General features: G+C 42.7%; 1 protein-coding gene across 4 annotated transcripts in view; it reads left to right on the forward strand.

Annotated features, from left to right (window-relative positions):
- Positions 1-15,827, forward strand: part of golga3 (golgin A3) — a 102,751-nt gene that overhangs the window by 14,394 nt on the left and 72,530 nt on the right. For 2 of the 4 annotated variants that reach the window (XM_072240832.1, XM_072240831.1), the window contains exon 3: positions 9,232-9,621. The exons of 1 other annotated variant lie outside the window; for it this stretch is intronic. In XM_072240832.1, the coding sequence (XP_072096933.1) occupies positions 9,232-9,621 (390 nt within the window). The remainder of the gene's footprint in view (positions 1-9,231; positions 9,622-15,827) is intronic. One more of the 4 variants, XM_072240833.1, reaches the window with a different exon arrangement.

Consider the following 15,827-nt stretch of genomic DNA (forward strand, 5'->3'; position numbering starts at 1 on the left):
CTTCCACTGGCTCTGTTGGACTTTGGTTAATCTGCTTGAGTTAAGTGAATTATTTCAGTTGCCAGCTTGATGTTGTTATTGTAACACATTACAACACTGGTGATTGGGGTTTAATTCCCGCTGCTGTCTGTAAGGAGTTTGTATATTTTCCTGTGACTCTGTGTGTTTCCTTCCCCATTCCAAAAATGTACGGTTTGGTAAGTTGTAGGCATGCTATGTTGGCACCAGAAGCTTAGTGACACTTGCGGGCTTCCCCAAACTCATCCCAAGCCTGTGTTGGTCGCTGATGGCAATGAGTCATTTCACTGTATGTTTGGATGTACGTTGTTGTGACGTGAACAAAATCACCGGAGAGACACTGAAGCTGCTGGATAGAGAAGTGGTTTATTCAATAAAACTGAGCAATAGGCATCGTATTGAGAATTTCTTGTAAGAAGAGGACTGCTTGACCCAATACTACATGACATTTTATATGCTAAAGATCAAAAGTAACAGCAGGCCAATTCTATAGTACAATGTATCTACAATGCTTCCTTTGAATTGCATACAGTTTTTAAACTCTTCCTCCTTCACACCCACACTCCAGACATCCAAAATGAATGTTATTCAGTGTTGTCTGGTTTGTAGTCAACACCAGTCTGTAGCTCCAGGTATAATGTTGTTCCGTGCTGCATTTTACATTCGATCTACAATCCAAGTTTTGGTCTCCAAATCTGAGGAAGGACATTCTAGCTATTGAGGGAGTGCAGCATAGATTCACGAGGTTAATTCCCGGGATGGCGGGACTGTCATATGTTGAAAGATTGGAGCGACTGGGCTTGTACACACTGGAATTTAGAAGGATGAGAGGGGATCTGATTGAAACATATAAGATTATTAAGGGATTGGACACGCTAGAGGCAGGAAACATGTTCCCGATGTTGGGGGAGTCCAGAGCCAGAGGCCACAGTTTAAGAATAAGGGGTAGACCATTTAGGACGGAGTTGAAGTAAAACTTTTTCACACAGAGGGTTGTGGTTCTGTGGAATGCTCTGCCTCAGAAGGCAGTGGAGGCCAATTCTCTGGATTCTTTCAAGGAAGAGTTAGATAGAGCTCTTAAAGATAGCGGAGTGAAGGGATATGAGGAGAAGGCAGGAAAAGGGTACTGATTGTGGATGATCAGCCATGATCACAGTGAATGGCGGTGCTGGCTTGAAGGGCTGAATAGCCTACTCCTGCACCTATTGTCTGAAGATTGGTTGCTTGTGAAATTAATATTTGTGATCTACCCTAACTCCAGAGTATACCCAAACATACATGTGACAAATAAAGCTAATCTATTTTAAATTCTAATTTCTAGCTGTCTAAAAGAAGCTCCAAGCCTGGCCACTGATTCAATTTATATTTCTAGCCAAACTGTTTATATAGTAACTTCCAGTTGTACAAGATACCAAATTTCAGACTCCATATCAGTTTTTATCAAAGGCCATCCATTTCCACTTCATTGTTGGCTTCTCTGTTCCAGTACTTGACGGCTTGACTCCAGCTTGTCCTAAGCTCAGCTGAACGTGCTCTGTTGTATTTCCTCATTGTTCCCATCGTTTCTGATCATCGTTCCCTTTTTCCAGCTGTATTAAACTTAGTAGCTCTGCACTTAGCATCCTCCTTGATTCACTCTGCTATATTTCAGTAGTCTCCTTTCTGCCTCTTTCTCCATTTCCAGTTGGTTCAACCACCTGAGCTTACTCTTTGGAATTTTCTGTTTGAAACGTCATCCCACCTCATAAACATGAAATTGTGCAGATGCTGGAAATCCAGAGTAAGACGCCTGTGTGCACACACGCACCTAGACAAAATGCTAGAGGAACTCAGCAAGACAGGGAGCATCCATGAAAACGAATGATCAGATGACATTTCAGGCTGAGACCCTTCAGGACTGAAAAGGAAGAAGGGAAGTTACCAGAATAAGGTGGCGGGAGGATAGAGAGTGCTGGGTGAAGCCATGTGGGTGGGAAAGGTAAAGGACTGGAGAAGGAAGAGTCAGATCGGAGAGGAGAGTGGACCATAGGAGAAAGGAAAGGAGAGGCACAGAGGAAGGGGCAGTTCCACTCTCTTGACATTAGAAATCTGGGTCCAGTGGTATGAGTAGATGTCACAATTGGGGTCTTCCCTGGTTCCCTGGATGACCATGACTACTTCTGTGTTTCGTCATGCCCTTCTTTCTCCAAGTGGTGTTGCAGAGCGGCCTTCCTGGCTGTCGGATCTCACTGTAGATCTCAACCACCCAGTCCGCCGGATCTGAATTCACATGCTAGGACAGGCATGTCCCTATATCACTGGGGTACGAGGCCCTCCAACTACTATCACTTGGTTTAACAGCCTGTTGAAGTGGTGTACAGAGCTGAATTCACGTGCTAGGACAGGCATGCCCCTATCTCACCGGGGTACGAGGCCCACCGACTACCATCACTTGGTTTAACAGCCTGTTGAAGTGGGGTACTGGGGTGTGGCTGCTGCCACATGCAAACAGCTACTCAGACTCATAGGTGAGAGCTGAATGTCCGATGGGGACCAAAGGTAACAATTAAGATGATTGTCAATATCTTCAAATTCATTGTAGTTCCTTACTTGTTGAAGTAGTGAAATCGTTTCATTATCCACTCCTGGCCATTTCTGATATTTCCACACACAGCTAATGCTATATAGCATAGTGCCAATATAGCATACCACAGCTCACTAACCTTAACCGTACTTCTGTGGAATGTGGAAGGAAACGAAAGCACCCAGAGAAAACCCATGAGGTCTTGGGGAGAAGGTACGAACTCCTTACAGGCAGCAGTGGGAATTGAACCCCGTTTGGTGGAAGCTGGTGCTGCAAAGCGATGTGTTAACCTGGACACTACCATGCTGCCTTCTGACTTTTAGTTACTGATTAGTTTTCAGTATAATCACTGCAATGTATAATCCTGAAGAACTTCATGGAAGCAAACAGAATTTAATATTGGTTTAAATTGTACCAACTATAAGACCATAAGATGAAGGAGCAGAATTAGGTCATTTGGTCCTTTGAGTCTGCTCCACTATTTCGTCTGCTCCACCATTTCGTCTGCTCCACCATTTCGTCTTGGCTGATCCATTTCCCTGTCAACCCCAGTCTCCTGCCTTCTCCCCGTATCCCTTCACATCCTCCCTGACTAATCAAGAATCTATCAACCTCTGCCTTAAATATACCCAATGACTTGGCCTCCACAACTGCCTGTGGCAACAAATTCCACAGGTTCACCACTCTCTGGTAAAGAAATTCCTCCTCATCCCTATTTTAAGTGGGCATCACTCTAATCTGAAGCTGTGCCCTTTGGCCCTGGACTCCCCCACCATAGAACACATCCTGTCCACATCCACTCCGTCAGGGCCTTTCAACATTCAATAGATTTCACTGAGGTCACCTCTCATTTTTCTAATATCCAGTGAGTACAGGCTCACAGCCATTCATTCCCATATGACAAGCCTTTCAATCCTGGAATCATTTTTATGAACCTACTTTGAACCCTCTCCAATGTCAATGCATCCTTTTTTAGATAAGGTTTTCAAAACTTCTCACAATACTCCATGTGAGACCTTGCCAGTGCTTTATAAAGCCACAACATTACATCCTTGCCTTAAATTCTAGTCCTCTTGAAATGGATGCTACCACTCCATTTGCCTTCCTCATTACCGACTCAACCTGCTATTTTGGTTGATAGTTACAGTGGGTGCATACATTTCAGTTGATGATGTCTATATTTTTCTTTAACCATTTTAGAATGATTGTAGTGGAGGTGGTGCAGTTGCACTGGCTGCTATTTTTAAAAAAATGCTGCTTCAAAAAAGGCATGTCATTTGAAGGTCCGCATTTCTGACAGATGTCAGATAATGGTGTTGTGGTTCATGTAGAAGGTTGTCATAGGTTGCAGCGGGACACTGATAGGATGCAGTGCCGGGCCCAAAAGCGGCAGATGGAGTTCAACCCGGTGAAGTGATGCATTTTGGAAGGTAGATCTTGATAGAAGAATACAGGGTTAATGGCAGGATTATTAGCTGTGTGGAGGGACAGAGGTATCCTGAGATCCACTTCCATAGATCTCTCAAAGTTCATAGGCTGTTTAAGAAGGCATATGGTGAGTTGGGCAATTGAGTTCCAGAGCCTTGAGTTAATGTTACAGTTCTATAAAACTCTGGTTTAGCCACGCTTGGAGAATTGTGTTCAGTTCTAGTCCCCTCAGGAAGGATATGGAAGCTTGGGAGAGGGCGATGGTAGATGTGGATATATTCGAGACATTTAAGAGATTCTTGGACAAATGGATAATAGAAAAATTTTGTGGGGAGGGAAGAGTTAAATTGATCTTCAGGTTAGTTAAAAGGTTGGCAGAACATTGTAGGTATAATTATCGTTCTGTTATGTCAACTTGATATTTTTCCATTTTGAAGAGGTCACAGCTGGCCTTCAGGCAATGCAAAGATGTTACGTTCTGCCTCATCCAAACTGCTTAAAGGCCTGGTGCTTGGTTTTCTGGCAGACTTACTCATTCAGTAAGTTATAATAGGTTCCCTTCCTCTAGACCAGGGGTTCCCAATACCATTATCTGAGGAATCCATGGACCCCGGGTTGGGAACCCCTGTTCTAGACCATTGGATCTCTCAGAATCTCCTTCATGGGACCATTGCAGGAAGTTCATTGACAGCAGGATGCGTGCATGATGTATCACGGAGCAAATGACAACATTGATGGTGAGAGTCACGTGGTGATGCCCAGAGAGAATGGTGTAACAGCAATGGCAGCTGCTGAAGACCTGAGATCCAACTCTTTCCATCTGCCTGGATCTTACTCCTACTCTTCTATCTTTTATTCAGTTTAATGATCTCTTGTGTGGCATCTTATAGATGACTATTTGAAAATCCAGTGCACCATATCAACTGATTTCGTCTATCTAGTCCACTGATTATAACCTCAAAACAAAACTGTTAGCAAGTACAATTTCCCTTCTTAAATCATGTTGTTTTCACAATACTGTTGTGGCTTATTGTGTTTTTATTGCTCCTTACTGCCATTGTTTCCTACTATTTATTTCAGACTATTATGTCAGTAATTGCTTGTTTTCTGTCTTCCTATGTTCTTAAACATTGCCATGTTCCAATCTGTGGGAATCATAGAAGAAAATGCAAATTATGACATAATCAGACCTGCAAATTAAAGATTCAAAGTACATCTATTATCAAAGTATGTATACAGAATGTAACTGAATTCGTCCTCCCACATGCAGCCACGAAACAAAGAAACACCATGGAGCGCGTTGAGGAAAGCATCAAGTACCCAATGCACGGGGGATAAAAAAAAAACAAATTGCACAAATGGCAAGAAGTGAATGTATCTATTCAAATTGCAGGCAATGCAGTGTTAAAGATGTTGTCTCTTTGTGTTCACCTCTCACTCTATACTCTTAGCACTGGTGAAATAATTTCCACTAGTGGAAGAATCTTAAACGAGTATATATTGTTTAAAGATGGGATGGCAACCATTTTAAAACTTAGCTTAGGATGGTGAACACTTTAAAAAAAATTCTTAGCAACAAAGGAATGTGCTTTCAAAGATGGTGGTGAATCTCTGGAATTCTCTATCCCGGAAGCTGGTTCATTGCAGTTACTTACAGAAAGATAGTTTTGTAAGATTAGGAATTGAAGGCTATGGAGAACTGGTTGAGAACAGAACTTGAGGTGGTGGCAGACCATCCATGATCGCAAACCTATTCTCACTCCTGTTTTTCTGATGCCGTGTTCTTAAAGTGGCGGATCTCAGAACCATGCTGTGCTGCGGCTACTTTGCAACCTGCCCTCACACTGAGTACACAATACTCAGTCAGTTTACTAATCAGAGCTCTGTGGAGGGGAGCAGGCTTTAATCTAATATCTGCTGAATTTTTGTTTTGGTGTTTCAGTCATCTGGATGGGTTGGACCAGTTCTTAATTGTGTCTTAATTATGAATACAGCTAAGTATAAATTATGCCCACATAGAGTACTGTGCAAACATCTTAGGCACATATTATATAGCTAGGGAGCCTGAGACTTTTGCACAGTACTGCGGATGGAAATAGAAACAAATTTCTGACATATGCAAGTGACGATAAACCTGATTCTGATATGGGTCTCTATTGTGGACTGAGAGCGGGAAGGAGACAGGGAGAGAGGAGTCATGGTTGGGAAAAGGGGAGGGGAGAGAGCAGGAAGCACCAGAGATGTACTGTAATGATCAATAAACCAATTGATTGGAATCAAATTATCTGCTCCACCTTCCCCCCCCCCCACCCAGTCCTTCTCTGCCACCTGTCCCACACCCCTCCCGCAGCGTTCCACCATTGTCATTCTTAACGTCCTTTGCTCTTGCCAGATGTACAAACTTGCTGTCCATTCCACGTTGACAAATATGGTATCTGCATCATGTATATTGCAAGGGTGCCTCAGTCTTTTGTATAGTACTGTACCTTTCTGATGTGAATCAGAGTAGACTAGAGCACAGTGTTTTGGGTGACCAGTCTGTTTGCATTCCGTTGTAGTAGATGATTTTGTATGAAGTATTAATGTGGAAGCTTTGTCTTTTCCCTCAGGAGGGTGTGGATGAACCCATGATACTATTTTAACTTGGTGCGGGGCAATTTCCTTGTTGATCTGCTTCAATTATTTCTCTAATCATAATTTATTATTGGGGTGGCCCAGTAGCGCAGTGGTTTGATGCATTGATTTTGTTTTCCTTCTGGTGATTTTTATCCTTTGATACACAGTAATTTGATGGATGGAAAAGCTGGTTGGAGGGTTAGGTTTTTGTCCACTGAATGGAGGAGAGTAGGGTAATGTTACTGGGCTGTTGACCAGTGTGCACAAATTTATTATTTATTTTAGTTATTTAGAGAAACAGCATGGAACAGGACCTTACGGCCCAACGAGCCACTCCATAGGAGGAAACTAGAGCATACAGAAGAAACCCACATGCTCCCGAGAAGGACGTACAAACTACTTACAGTGGACACCAGAATTGAACCCTGATCAATAATAATGTCATACTAAACGCTGTACTGCCGTGGTGCCCCCATGGCCTGCCATTGTTGAGAGTAAACAAATTTGGAAATCCTGCATCAATACGAGGTATTGCACTCTGGTAGGGCAAATGCCAGCTGACAGTACATTGTTAAGGGCAAGACCCTTAACAGTGTTGCTAATCAGAGAGACCTTGGGGTCTAAGTTCATAGCTTCTTGAAAGTGGCTACACAGGTCGATAAGGTGGTTAAGGCAGCTTATGGAATGCTTGCTTTTATTGATCAAGGCATTAACCTCAAAAGTCAAGAAGTTATTTTGCAACTTTATAAAACTCTGGTTAGGCCACATCTGGAGTACTGCATACAGTTCTGGTCGCCCCACTACAGGAAGGATGTTGAGGGTTTGGAGAGGGTGCAGAAGAGGTTCACCAGGATGCTGCCTGGTTTAGAGAGCATGGGCTATCATGAGAGGGTGAACAAACTTGGGTTGTTTTCCCTGGAGTGTCAGAGACTGAGGGGAGATCTGGAGAGGCTTGGATAGAGTAGACAGGGAGTATCTGTTTCCCAGGGTAGAAATGTCTAATACCAGAAGTGAGAGGGGGTAGATTCAAGGGGGACGTGAAGGGTAAGTTTTTCACTCAGCGTGGTGGATGCCTGGAATGTGCCTGGTATAGTGGTAGTGGCAAATGCATTAGAGTTTAGACGGGTACATGGATGTAAGGAAGATAGAAAGATATGGTCATTGTGTGGGCAGGAGGGATGAGTTTTTGAGTTTTTTTAAAATTTATTTTTTAGCTGGTTCGACACAACATTGTGAGAAGAGGGGCCTGTTCCTGTGCTGTACTGTTCTATGTTCTAAGACAAAAAACTACACTAAAATGTGGAGTTGTTGGGGGAGAAAGGATGTGGTATTGGAACCTCATATACCCTGTGTTTGTGAATATTCATTCTGGAACTTGTGCCTACATTGAATGGTGGATTCACACATGCAGTTTTCCTTCATGCTGACGTCAGCTACCTCATTGTGGGAAATTCACTGTTCATGCAGTGGATGATAGGGGAATGGAGGGGGTGGGTTAGAGGTGGTTAGGTTAAAATTTAGAAGGGTTTTTTTGGGTTAATTCTTTGGGGGTTTTTCTTCTGAGAATAGAACTTCAGGCCATATATTGTATACATTTTCTGATATTAAATGGAACTATTGACATTGGGTGTGGTTACAAGCTCAGCCAACCAGTGAACATGTTACTTTTAAATTCCTTAAGAATTGTTTCAGAGCATAATTCTGACACTTTATAAGTGCTGGCAGTGTTTCTCAAAGGGGGTTGGCAACATTTATCGTACCAATTCGTAATTAGTTAAGAATGTATGATTCTGGGCTAATGTAGTGGCATGAATGCTGAAAATAATGTAGTTGCAGGCTTTGGCAGCAGTGGTTTTTATGATGAGGTTTCGAGTGGTGCTGGCACTGAAAGCCAATATTAAGTTACGGACTTGTTCGTCTGTGTTGCAAGCTAAGAGGACAGTGAAAAATCAGAACTGCTATAAAATAGATGTTTCAACGTGGCATTGCTTTTTATTCTGGAACACTTTCCTTTCTCTGAGTGTGTGTGTGGCACAAGAACCTTTCAAGGCAAAACAAAATTTGTTCAAATTCTACCTTTCTTTTTAAAGCTGTATTATTCATAAATGACAATTGGAATTTTTAAAAAATCCTTATGTTCAAAACAACAGAACTAAATGTGGCTTAGTGAGTGTAGAGCAAAACAAAAATTAGGTTTCGCTTCCTTCAGATAGCATTTCTGCTTTTTCTTGACAGTTTCCTTCATATTGCTAAAGTGATTTAACGTAACAAAAGGGCCAATGGCCCAAATTCTAAGAAAATAAAACCAGAGAAGCACACAGACTGTTGGAAGAACTCAGCAGGTCAGGTAGCATCTATGGAAATGAATAAATAGTCGATGTTTCGAGCCAAGACACTTCGTCAGCACTTTATCAAGTCCTGGTAAAGGGTAAAGCATTCATTTCCATTGATGCTGCCTGACCTGCTGAGTTCCTCCAGCATTTTGTGTTGGTGCTTTGGATTTCCAGCATCTGCAGAATTTCTGGTGTCTAACACAAGAGTAGATCTGTTTTTTAAGTTATAGAATAGGGTGGTTCTAGTTGCTAACTGTCCTTCATTTTTCATAGGTGCCTGTGTGAACAGTACTGGTAATGTGCCAAACAGTGAACCAGCAGTGGACAACAGCAATGTCACAGGCAAACACGAGGGCAAGATTCACCAGCATCATGCTTCGAGTGTTAAAAGTGCCGTTGGTGAAGGAGACGGCTGTCTGAATGGATCCAAGTCCGTTTCCAAGCCCACTGGGCCTTCCGGCATTCCCCAGTTTGTCTCTGACTCACCGGAAAGCCTGTCACCAAAGTGCAGATCAGATGAGAGGAACGATCCTTCCCCAGGTGTGGATGGTTTCCATGGCAACTTAAGGAAGTCTCAGGGAACTAAATCTGAGATGTTTGTTCAAAAAAGTGAAGCTTTGCAGTCGCTCATTCTAAGTCTTCCTATGCAAGAAACCGATTTGCGTAAGCATTGATTTACCGAGGTGGCCCTTCCACCCGCCTTTTCTTTATTGACCTTTCCTCTCTGCCAAGATAGCTTGCTTTCTCAGCTTAATTGAACAAGCCGGCAATTTTTGCGTGCTGTCTCCTTCTTTCTATGCATGTGCTATCTTAGAGAATATCAAGGATCAAGATTTCTAGTACACAAGTGTAAAGGAGATTGAAATGATTGTTATTCTGGATCTGATGCAGCACAAAAAATCCACAGTAAGATAAAGAACGTGATTAAAAAAAACACAGATATACAGTAAATGCATAAAATAGTTTATATACATTGATTGTACTGTGTACAGAGTGATGTAAGGTACAGGAGTGTCTGTACTTGAGATGGCTGATGGGCAATGATAAAGTAGTTGTGATAGGGTGGGTTAGTGTGTGGAGGAGTTGATCAGCCTTGCTGCTTGGAGAAAGTAACTGTTTTTGAGTCTGGTGGTTCTGGTGTGGGTTCTACTTCACTTAAGGAGAGGGATAGCCCATGAGCAGTGTGGGTGGGATCCTTCATGCTCTTGTTTTCCTTTTCCTGGCACCTTTCCTTGATGGTGGGTAGGCTGACACCGGTGATACATAGGGTAGTTAAAACAGCTCATTGTAGGTCCTTCTTGCCTGCCACAGTGCAAATTTCCATACAATGTCTTGATGCGGCTTATTAGGATGTTCTGTACTGCACATCTGTGGCAGGAGTGATGCCTCTCTCTCCCTTGTTAATGAGAGAGAGTGCCTGTGGCATGTCAAACTGCTGGGTGAGCAGTGGATTTTAATGGTCTGTTTGGGGGCTTTGCTATTTCTTGCATGGTGGGGGGTGGTTGATGCTTTTGCTGAGGCAGATGGGAGGAGGATTGATGCTTTGCTGCTTGTGTATGGGGAGAGGGAGGGGGGCTTCGGGGTTGTAATGTTTTCCTGTCATTCATTCATTTGGGAATTGTTCTTCTATTTTGTGGATATCTATGAAGAGTAAGAATTTCAGGTTGTATATTGTATACATTCCCTGTATTAAGTGGAAAAATTGAACAATTGAAAGTCATCTTCAAGTGTATTACAAGAAAAAGTTAGGACATTTAAAGCTTTTATTCCAAATGTTAGCAGGCAGAACAACAAAAGATGTTAACCAATGTCAGCAGATATCTGACAGTGACCAGGATGGGTGTGAATCTTCTGGAAGCTGTTGCATAGTGAAGTAGTTTACATTGTAAAATGAGATTATCAATTTTAACAGCTAACTAATCTCATATTCAGCACAATTAACTTCTCAGTGGCTAGTTTACATTCAGTACTTGGCAAACTTGTGACCTCGCTTCCACCTAGAAACATCTTTAGTATCCACCTACCCCCCCCCCCGGCATTCCACCTCGAGAACTGGTTTGCTGCAGGAGGAATTTGGAGTTGGTATGCTGCAGAGTACAGACTGACAGACTGAGCTTCTGGACATCTTATACTTAAATGAGTGCTGAAGAAGGGTCTCAGCCCGAAACATCGGCTGTTATTCATTTCCATGGATGCTCCCTGACCTGCCAAATCCCTCCAGCATTTTGTGTGTCTTGCTCTGGCTTTCCAGCATCTGCCCACTTTCTCGTTTTTGTATTTATGTCTGTTGTTTCACAGAGAACAAATTTAGTTTGATGAAGTAAGGAGGTGGAGTTTTGTGTCATTATGAAGAGGGCAGAGATTTAAAATAAGTTGGGGTTTGTGTTTTGGTGCAATATAGCTACAATACATACAACTTTCAATTTCAGGTTTGTAGTCATGCGCACGTGCGCACACACATATACATATGTGCACGTCGTTGTCGTGACTATCTCTCGAGGTCAAGGATGATGGTCTTCATTCTGTTGATTTACTTATCGGCTGTCAAGTGGCTTATGAGTCCAATGTGCACGTCCACACACGCGTGCACGTCCACGCGCACACACACAAAATGCTGGAGGAATTCAGTAGGGCAGGCATTATCTATGAAGTCACTGCTTTGAGCTGAGACCTCAAAGCAGCCATCTGTATAAGACATTGCTGAGGCCTAATTTGGAGTGTTGTGTGCAGTTTTGGTCACCTACCAACAGGAAAGATGTAAACAAGGCTGAAAGAGTACAGAGAAGATTTACAAGGATGTTGCCAGGTTTGGAGGACCTGAGTTATAAGGAAAGATTGAATAGGTTAGGTCTTTATTCTTTAGAGTGTAGAAGATTGGGAGGGGATTTGATAGAGCTATACTAAATTATGAGGGGTATAGATAGGGTAAATGCAAGCAGGCTTTTTCCACTGGGATTGAGTGGGACTACAACCAGAGGTCATGGGTTAAGGGTGAAAGGTGAAATGTTTAAGGGAAAGATGAGCGCAGGGTGGTGAGAGTGTGGAATGAGCTACCAGTGCAAGTGGTGCATGCAACCTCAATTTCAAAGTTGAAGAGAGAAGTTGGGATAGGTACATGGATAGTAGGGATATGGAGGGCTATAGTCCTGGCGCAGGTTGATGAGAGTAGGCAGTTTAAATGACTTGGCACAAACTAGGTAGGCCGTAGACCCTGTTTCTGTGCTGTGCTTTTCTCTGACTCATCAGGGCCTGCTGGTGCAGAGTTTCTCCAGCATTTTGTGAGTGTTGCCTAAGATTTACAACATCTGCAGAATCTCTTGTATCTCTTACAATGCAAATTCTTCATATGCTTCGGGTTATTTTTTTTAACTCTATCATGACCTGCATTAAGCTATTAAGAACTTGAACTTTCTATACTTTTTTTCTGGCAAATGCAAGCTGATATGCGATTTGGGCATTATTGTTCTGTATCTTGTGACTGTTCTGTTTTATTTTAGTAATGAGAGAGATAAAAGCAAGGATGTAATGCTGAAGCTTGATAAGGCAATGGTCAGACAACACTTGGAGTATTGTGAGCTGTTTTGGTAACCCTTATCTGAGAAAGGATGTGCTGACATTGGAGAGGGTCCAGAGGAGGTTCAATGAATAGCGTTTGATGTGGCTCTGAGCCTGTGTTCACTGAGGGGGTGATTTCATTGAGACCTATTGAATATTGAAAGTCCTAGATAGACTGGACGTGGAAAGAATATTTCCTATAGTTGGGAGAGTCTAGGACCAGAGGATGCAGCCTCAAGATAGAAAAATGCCCCTATAGAAAAGAGATGAGGAGTTTCTTCAGCCAGATGGTGATGAATCTGTGGAATTCATTGTCACAGGCGGCTGTGGAGGCTAAGTCTTCGAGTATATTTAAAGTGGATGTTGATAGGTTCTTGATTAGTCAGGGCATCAAAGGTTATGGAGAGATGGCAGGAGTATGGGGTTGAGGCATGATGAAATGGGGCAGATTCGATGGGCCGAACGGCCTAATTCTGCTCCCATGTCTAATAGTCTAATGAAGTGAAGTGTGCAATTAAAACTTGACATGTAACTTAAATATGTGGAGAATAAATTTGGATATTGGCTGTAGTTTTGTTATTTCTACCTACAATTTTAAAAAAACTAGTCTTTTGCAGTTTGTGGAGCTCTTCCTGGAACCCTCGCTGGCATGTAAAAGTTTCATTATAGAGCCCAGAAAGCGAGTTGGTTTCCAAGACCACCGCCTCTTCCCTGCAGGGATAACCGCCTTTGCCTTTGCAGGTTACAGGCTGGAGCTGGGAGCCGTGGATTGGCTTGCCTGCCATTCAGGGTCATGTGAGGGAAGTAGAATTAGCAAAGCATTTAAAAAGAAACATAAATATAGTGTTTTTAATTTTTTTCTAATAAAGGTCACTAGACTGTTAATGTTGTTGCACTGTTCTTTTGCACAGTGCTCTAAAATTGTGTGAGTGCTTGTAGTATTGGTACTAATGAAAATATTGTGCATATGGATTGATGATATAGCTGTGGAATTACTAAATCCATTGCAGTACAGTTAAAGATTAGATTTAATTTCTTTGTTCAGGCCCAGGATTGCAAAATGTGCTTTGCATTTTCAAAGGATTCGAAGTACATTTACTATCAAAAGTATTTATGCACTATACAACCCTGAGATTAGTCTTCCCACAGACAGCCACGAAACAAAGAACACCATGGAACCTGTTCAGAGAAAGACATCAACCCCACCCATGTGCATAAAAATTGCACAAATGGAAACAAGAGCATCAACCCCGCCCCCCCCCCATTGTGGAAGGAAAAAAAACAAATCGCTGTAAGAACAAGAACATCAACTCCTTTTTCACACAAAAAGAAAAACAAATCATACAAAGTCCAACAAGAAAGAACTAGTGAAAACACAGAAAATTTTTTAAAAAGTCCATATTCAATTCAGCGCAGTGTTCCTTATTTGCAGGCCGCCCCAATTCAAAGCCACCCAAAAGAGCACCAGAAAAACGAGCAACCAGGCACCTCAGTCCAATCCACAAACTACAGACCCAAAACTCTGATGTCATTCTCTGACAGCATCAAGGAAGAGAGGGACCATCACGTGCAGAGACCTTCCTCTGGCAGTAACAAGCAAGAGGCTGGTTGACAGTGCTGAACAGTTGCTCACCTTCTGCACTTGCCTTGATGCTTAAATCGGCACGATCAGTGAGAATTGGAGACAATGATGTCTGTAAGCATCTTGGCCTTGAGTCTGCTCATCTCCTCTTGTCGGAGACAGCAAGGCGTCAGATCACTCCCACGTTTAAAAGAAAAAGAAGAGAGAAAAAACAGTTTTGTGGACCATTTGGAAAGTGTTGTCTGTGGTAGCATTGTTCGCTGGTGCCGGGAGGAGTGCATTTTGTTATGCTAAGCTGAGTCATCAGTGCATGTGTCAAAAACTGAGACGAAAAATTAAAATGTATGTTTCTCCCCTCCCCCATGTAAACTTCATGAGGGTAAATTTTTATTCTGCATCCTGGATCTTTTTGGTAGCAATTTAAAGATTAGCTTTATTTGCCACATGTACATTGAAACATACAATGATGATTGTTGACACAAACAACACACGTTACTGTCTGACTAGGTGCCAAAATAGCCTGCTCATAACTTATTAATCTTGTATGTTTTTGGAATGTGGGAGGAGACTCATGTGGTCACAGGGAGAGTGTACAAACTCCTTGCAGACCGTGGCAGGCATTGAACTTGAATTGCTGGTGCTGTAAAGTGTCATACTAGCTGCTGTGCTACCGTGCTTCCCTGATTCTTTCAGGACAAGTTTCTGTTCCTGGAATAGCTGTAATGCTGAGGTCATCTGTATTATATATGTCAGTGAAGAAGGCACTCTCAAGGGAAAATGAATCTTTTTTTTTACTGCCATGCTTGCCTGAAGCCAATTAGTTGTCATCTTCAGTCTAGCCAAGGTGAGATATTTGTCCGTATCACAATAAGGCACTCTCATCGCTGCTTGACCATGTTGGAAAGTGGCTATGGCAGGGGCTTGACGGTGGCTAAGGAAGGGCAGTGTAATTGATACCCATAGGGGGGAGATTAAAACTCTGCCTGAGTGGTGCATTAACAACAACTTCTCTCTCAATATCAGCAAGACCAACGAGCTGTGTGGCTAGGCATGGCTCAAATACCATCTATAAATTTACTGACAATACAACCATTGTTGGTAGAGTCTCAGGTGGTGACGAGAGGGCGTACAGGAGTGAGATATGCCAACTAGTGGAATGGTGCTGCAGCAACAACCTGGCACTCAACGTCAGTAAGATGAAAGAGCTGATTGTGGACTTCAGGAAGGGTAAGACAAAGGAACACATACCAATTCTCAGAGGGATCAGAAGTGGATTGTGTGTGCATTTTCAAGTTCCTGGGTGTCAAGATCTCTGAGGATCTAACCTGATCCCAACATATCGATGTAGTTGTAAAGAAAGCAAGGCAGTGGCTATACTTTATTAGGAGTTTGAAGAGATTTGGCATGTCAACAAAAACACTCAAAAACTTCTGTAGATGTACAGTGGAGAGCATTCTGACAGGCATCATCACTGTTTGGTATGGAGGGGCTACTGCACAGGACCGAAAGAAGCTGCAGAAGGTTGTAAATCTAGTCAGCTCCATCTTGGGTACTAGCCTACAAAGTACCCAGGACATCTTCAGGGAGCAGTGTCTCAGAAAGGCAGCGTCCATTATTAAGGACCTCCAGCACCCAGGGCATGCCCTTTTCTCACTGTTACCATCAGGTAGGAGGTACAGAAACCTGAAGGCACACACTCAGCTATTCAGGAACAGCTTCTTCCCCTCTGTCA

Source organism: Mobula birostris, chromosome 22 (genome assembly GCF_030028105.1).
Source record: "Mobula birostris isolate sMobBir1 chromosome 22, sMobBir1.hap1, whole genome shotgun sequence".
NCBI classification, from domain to species: domain Eukaryota; kingdom Metazoa; phylum Chordata; class Chondrichthyes; order Myliobatiformes; family Myliobatidae; genus Mobula; species Mobula birostris.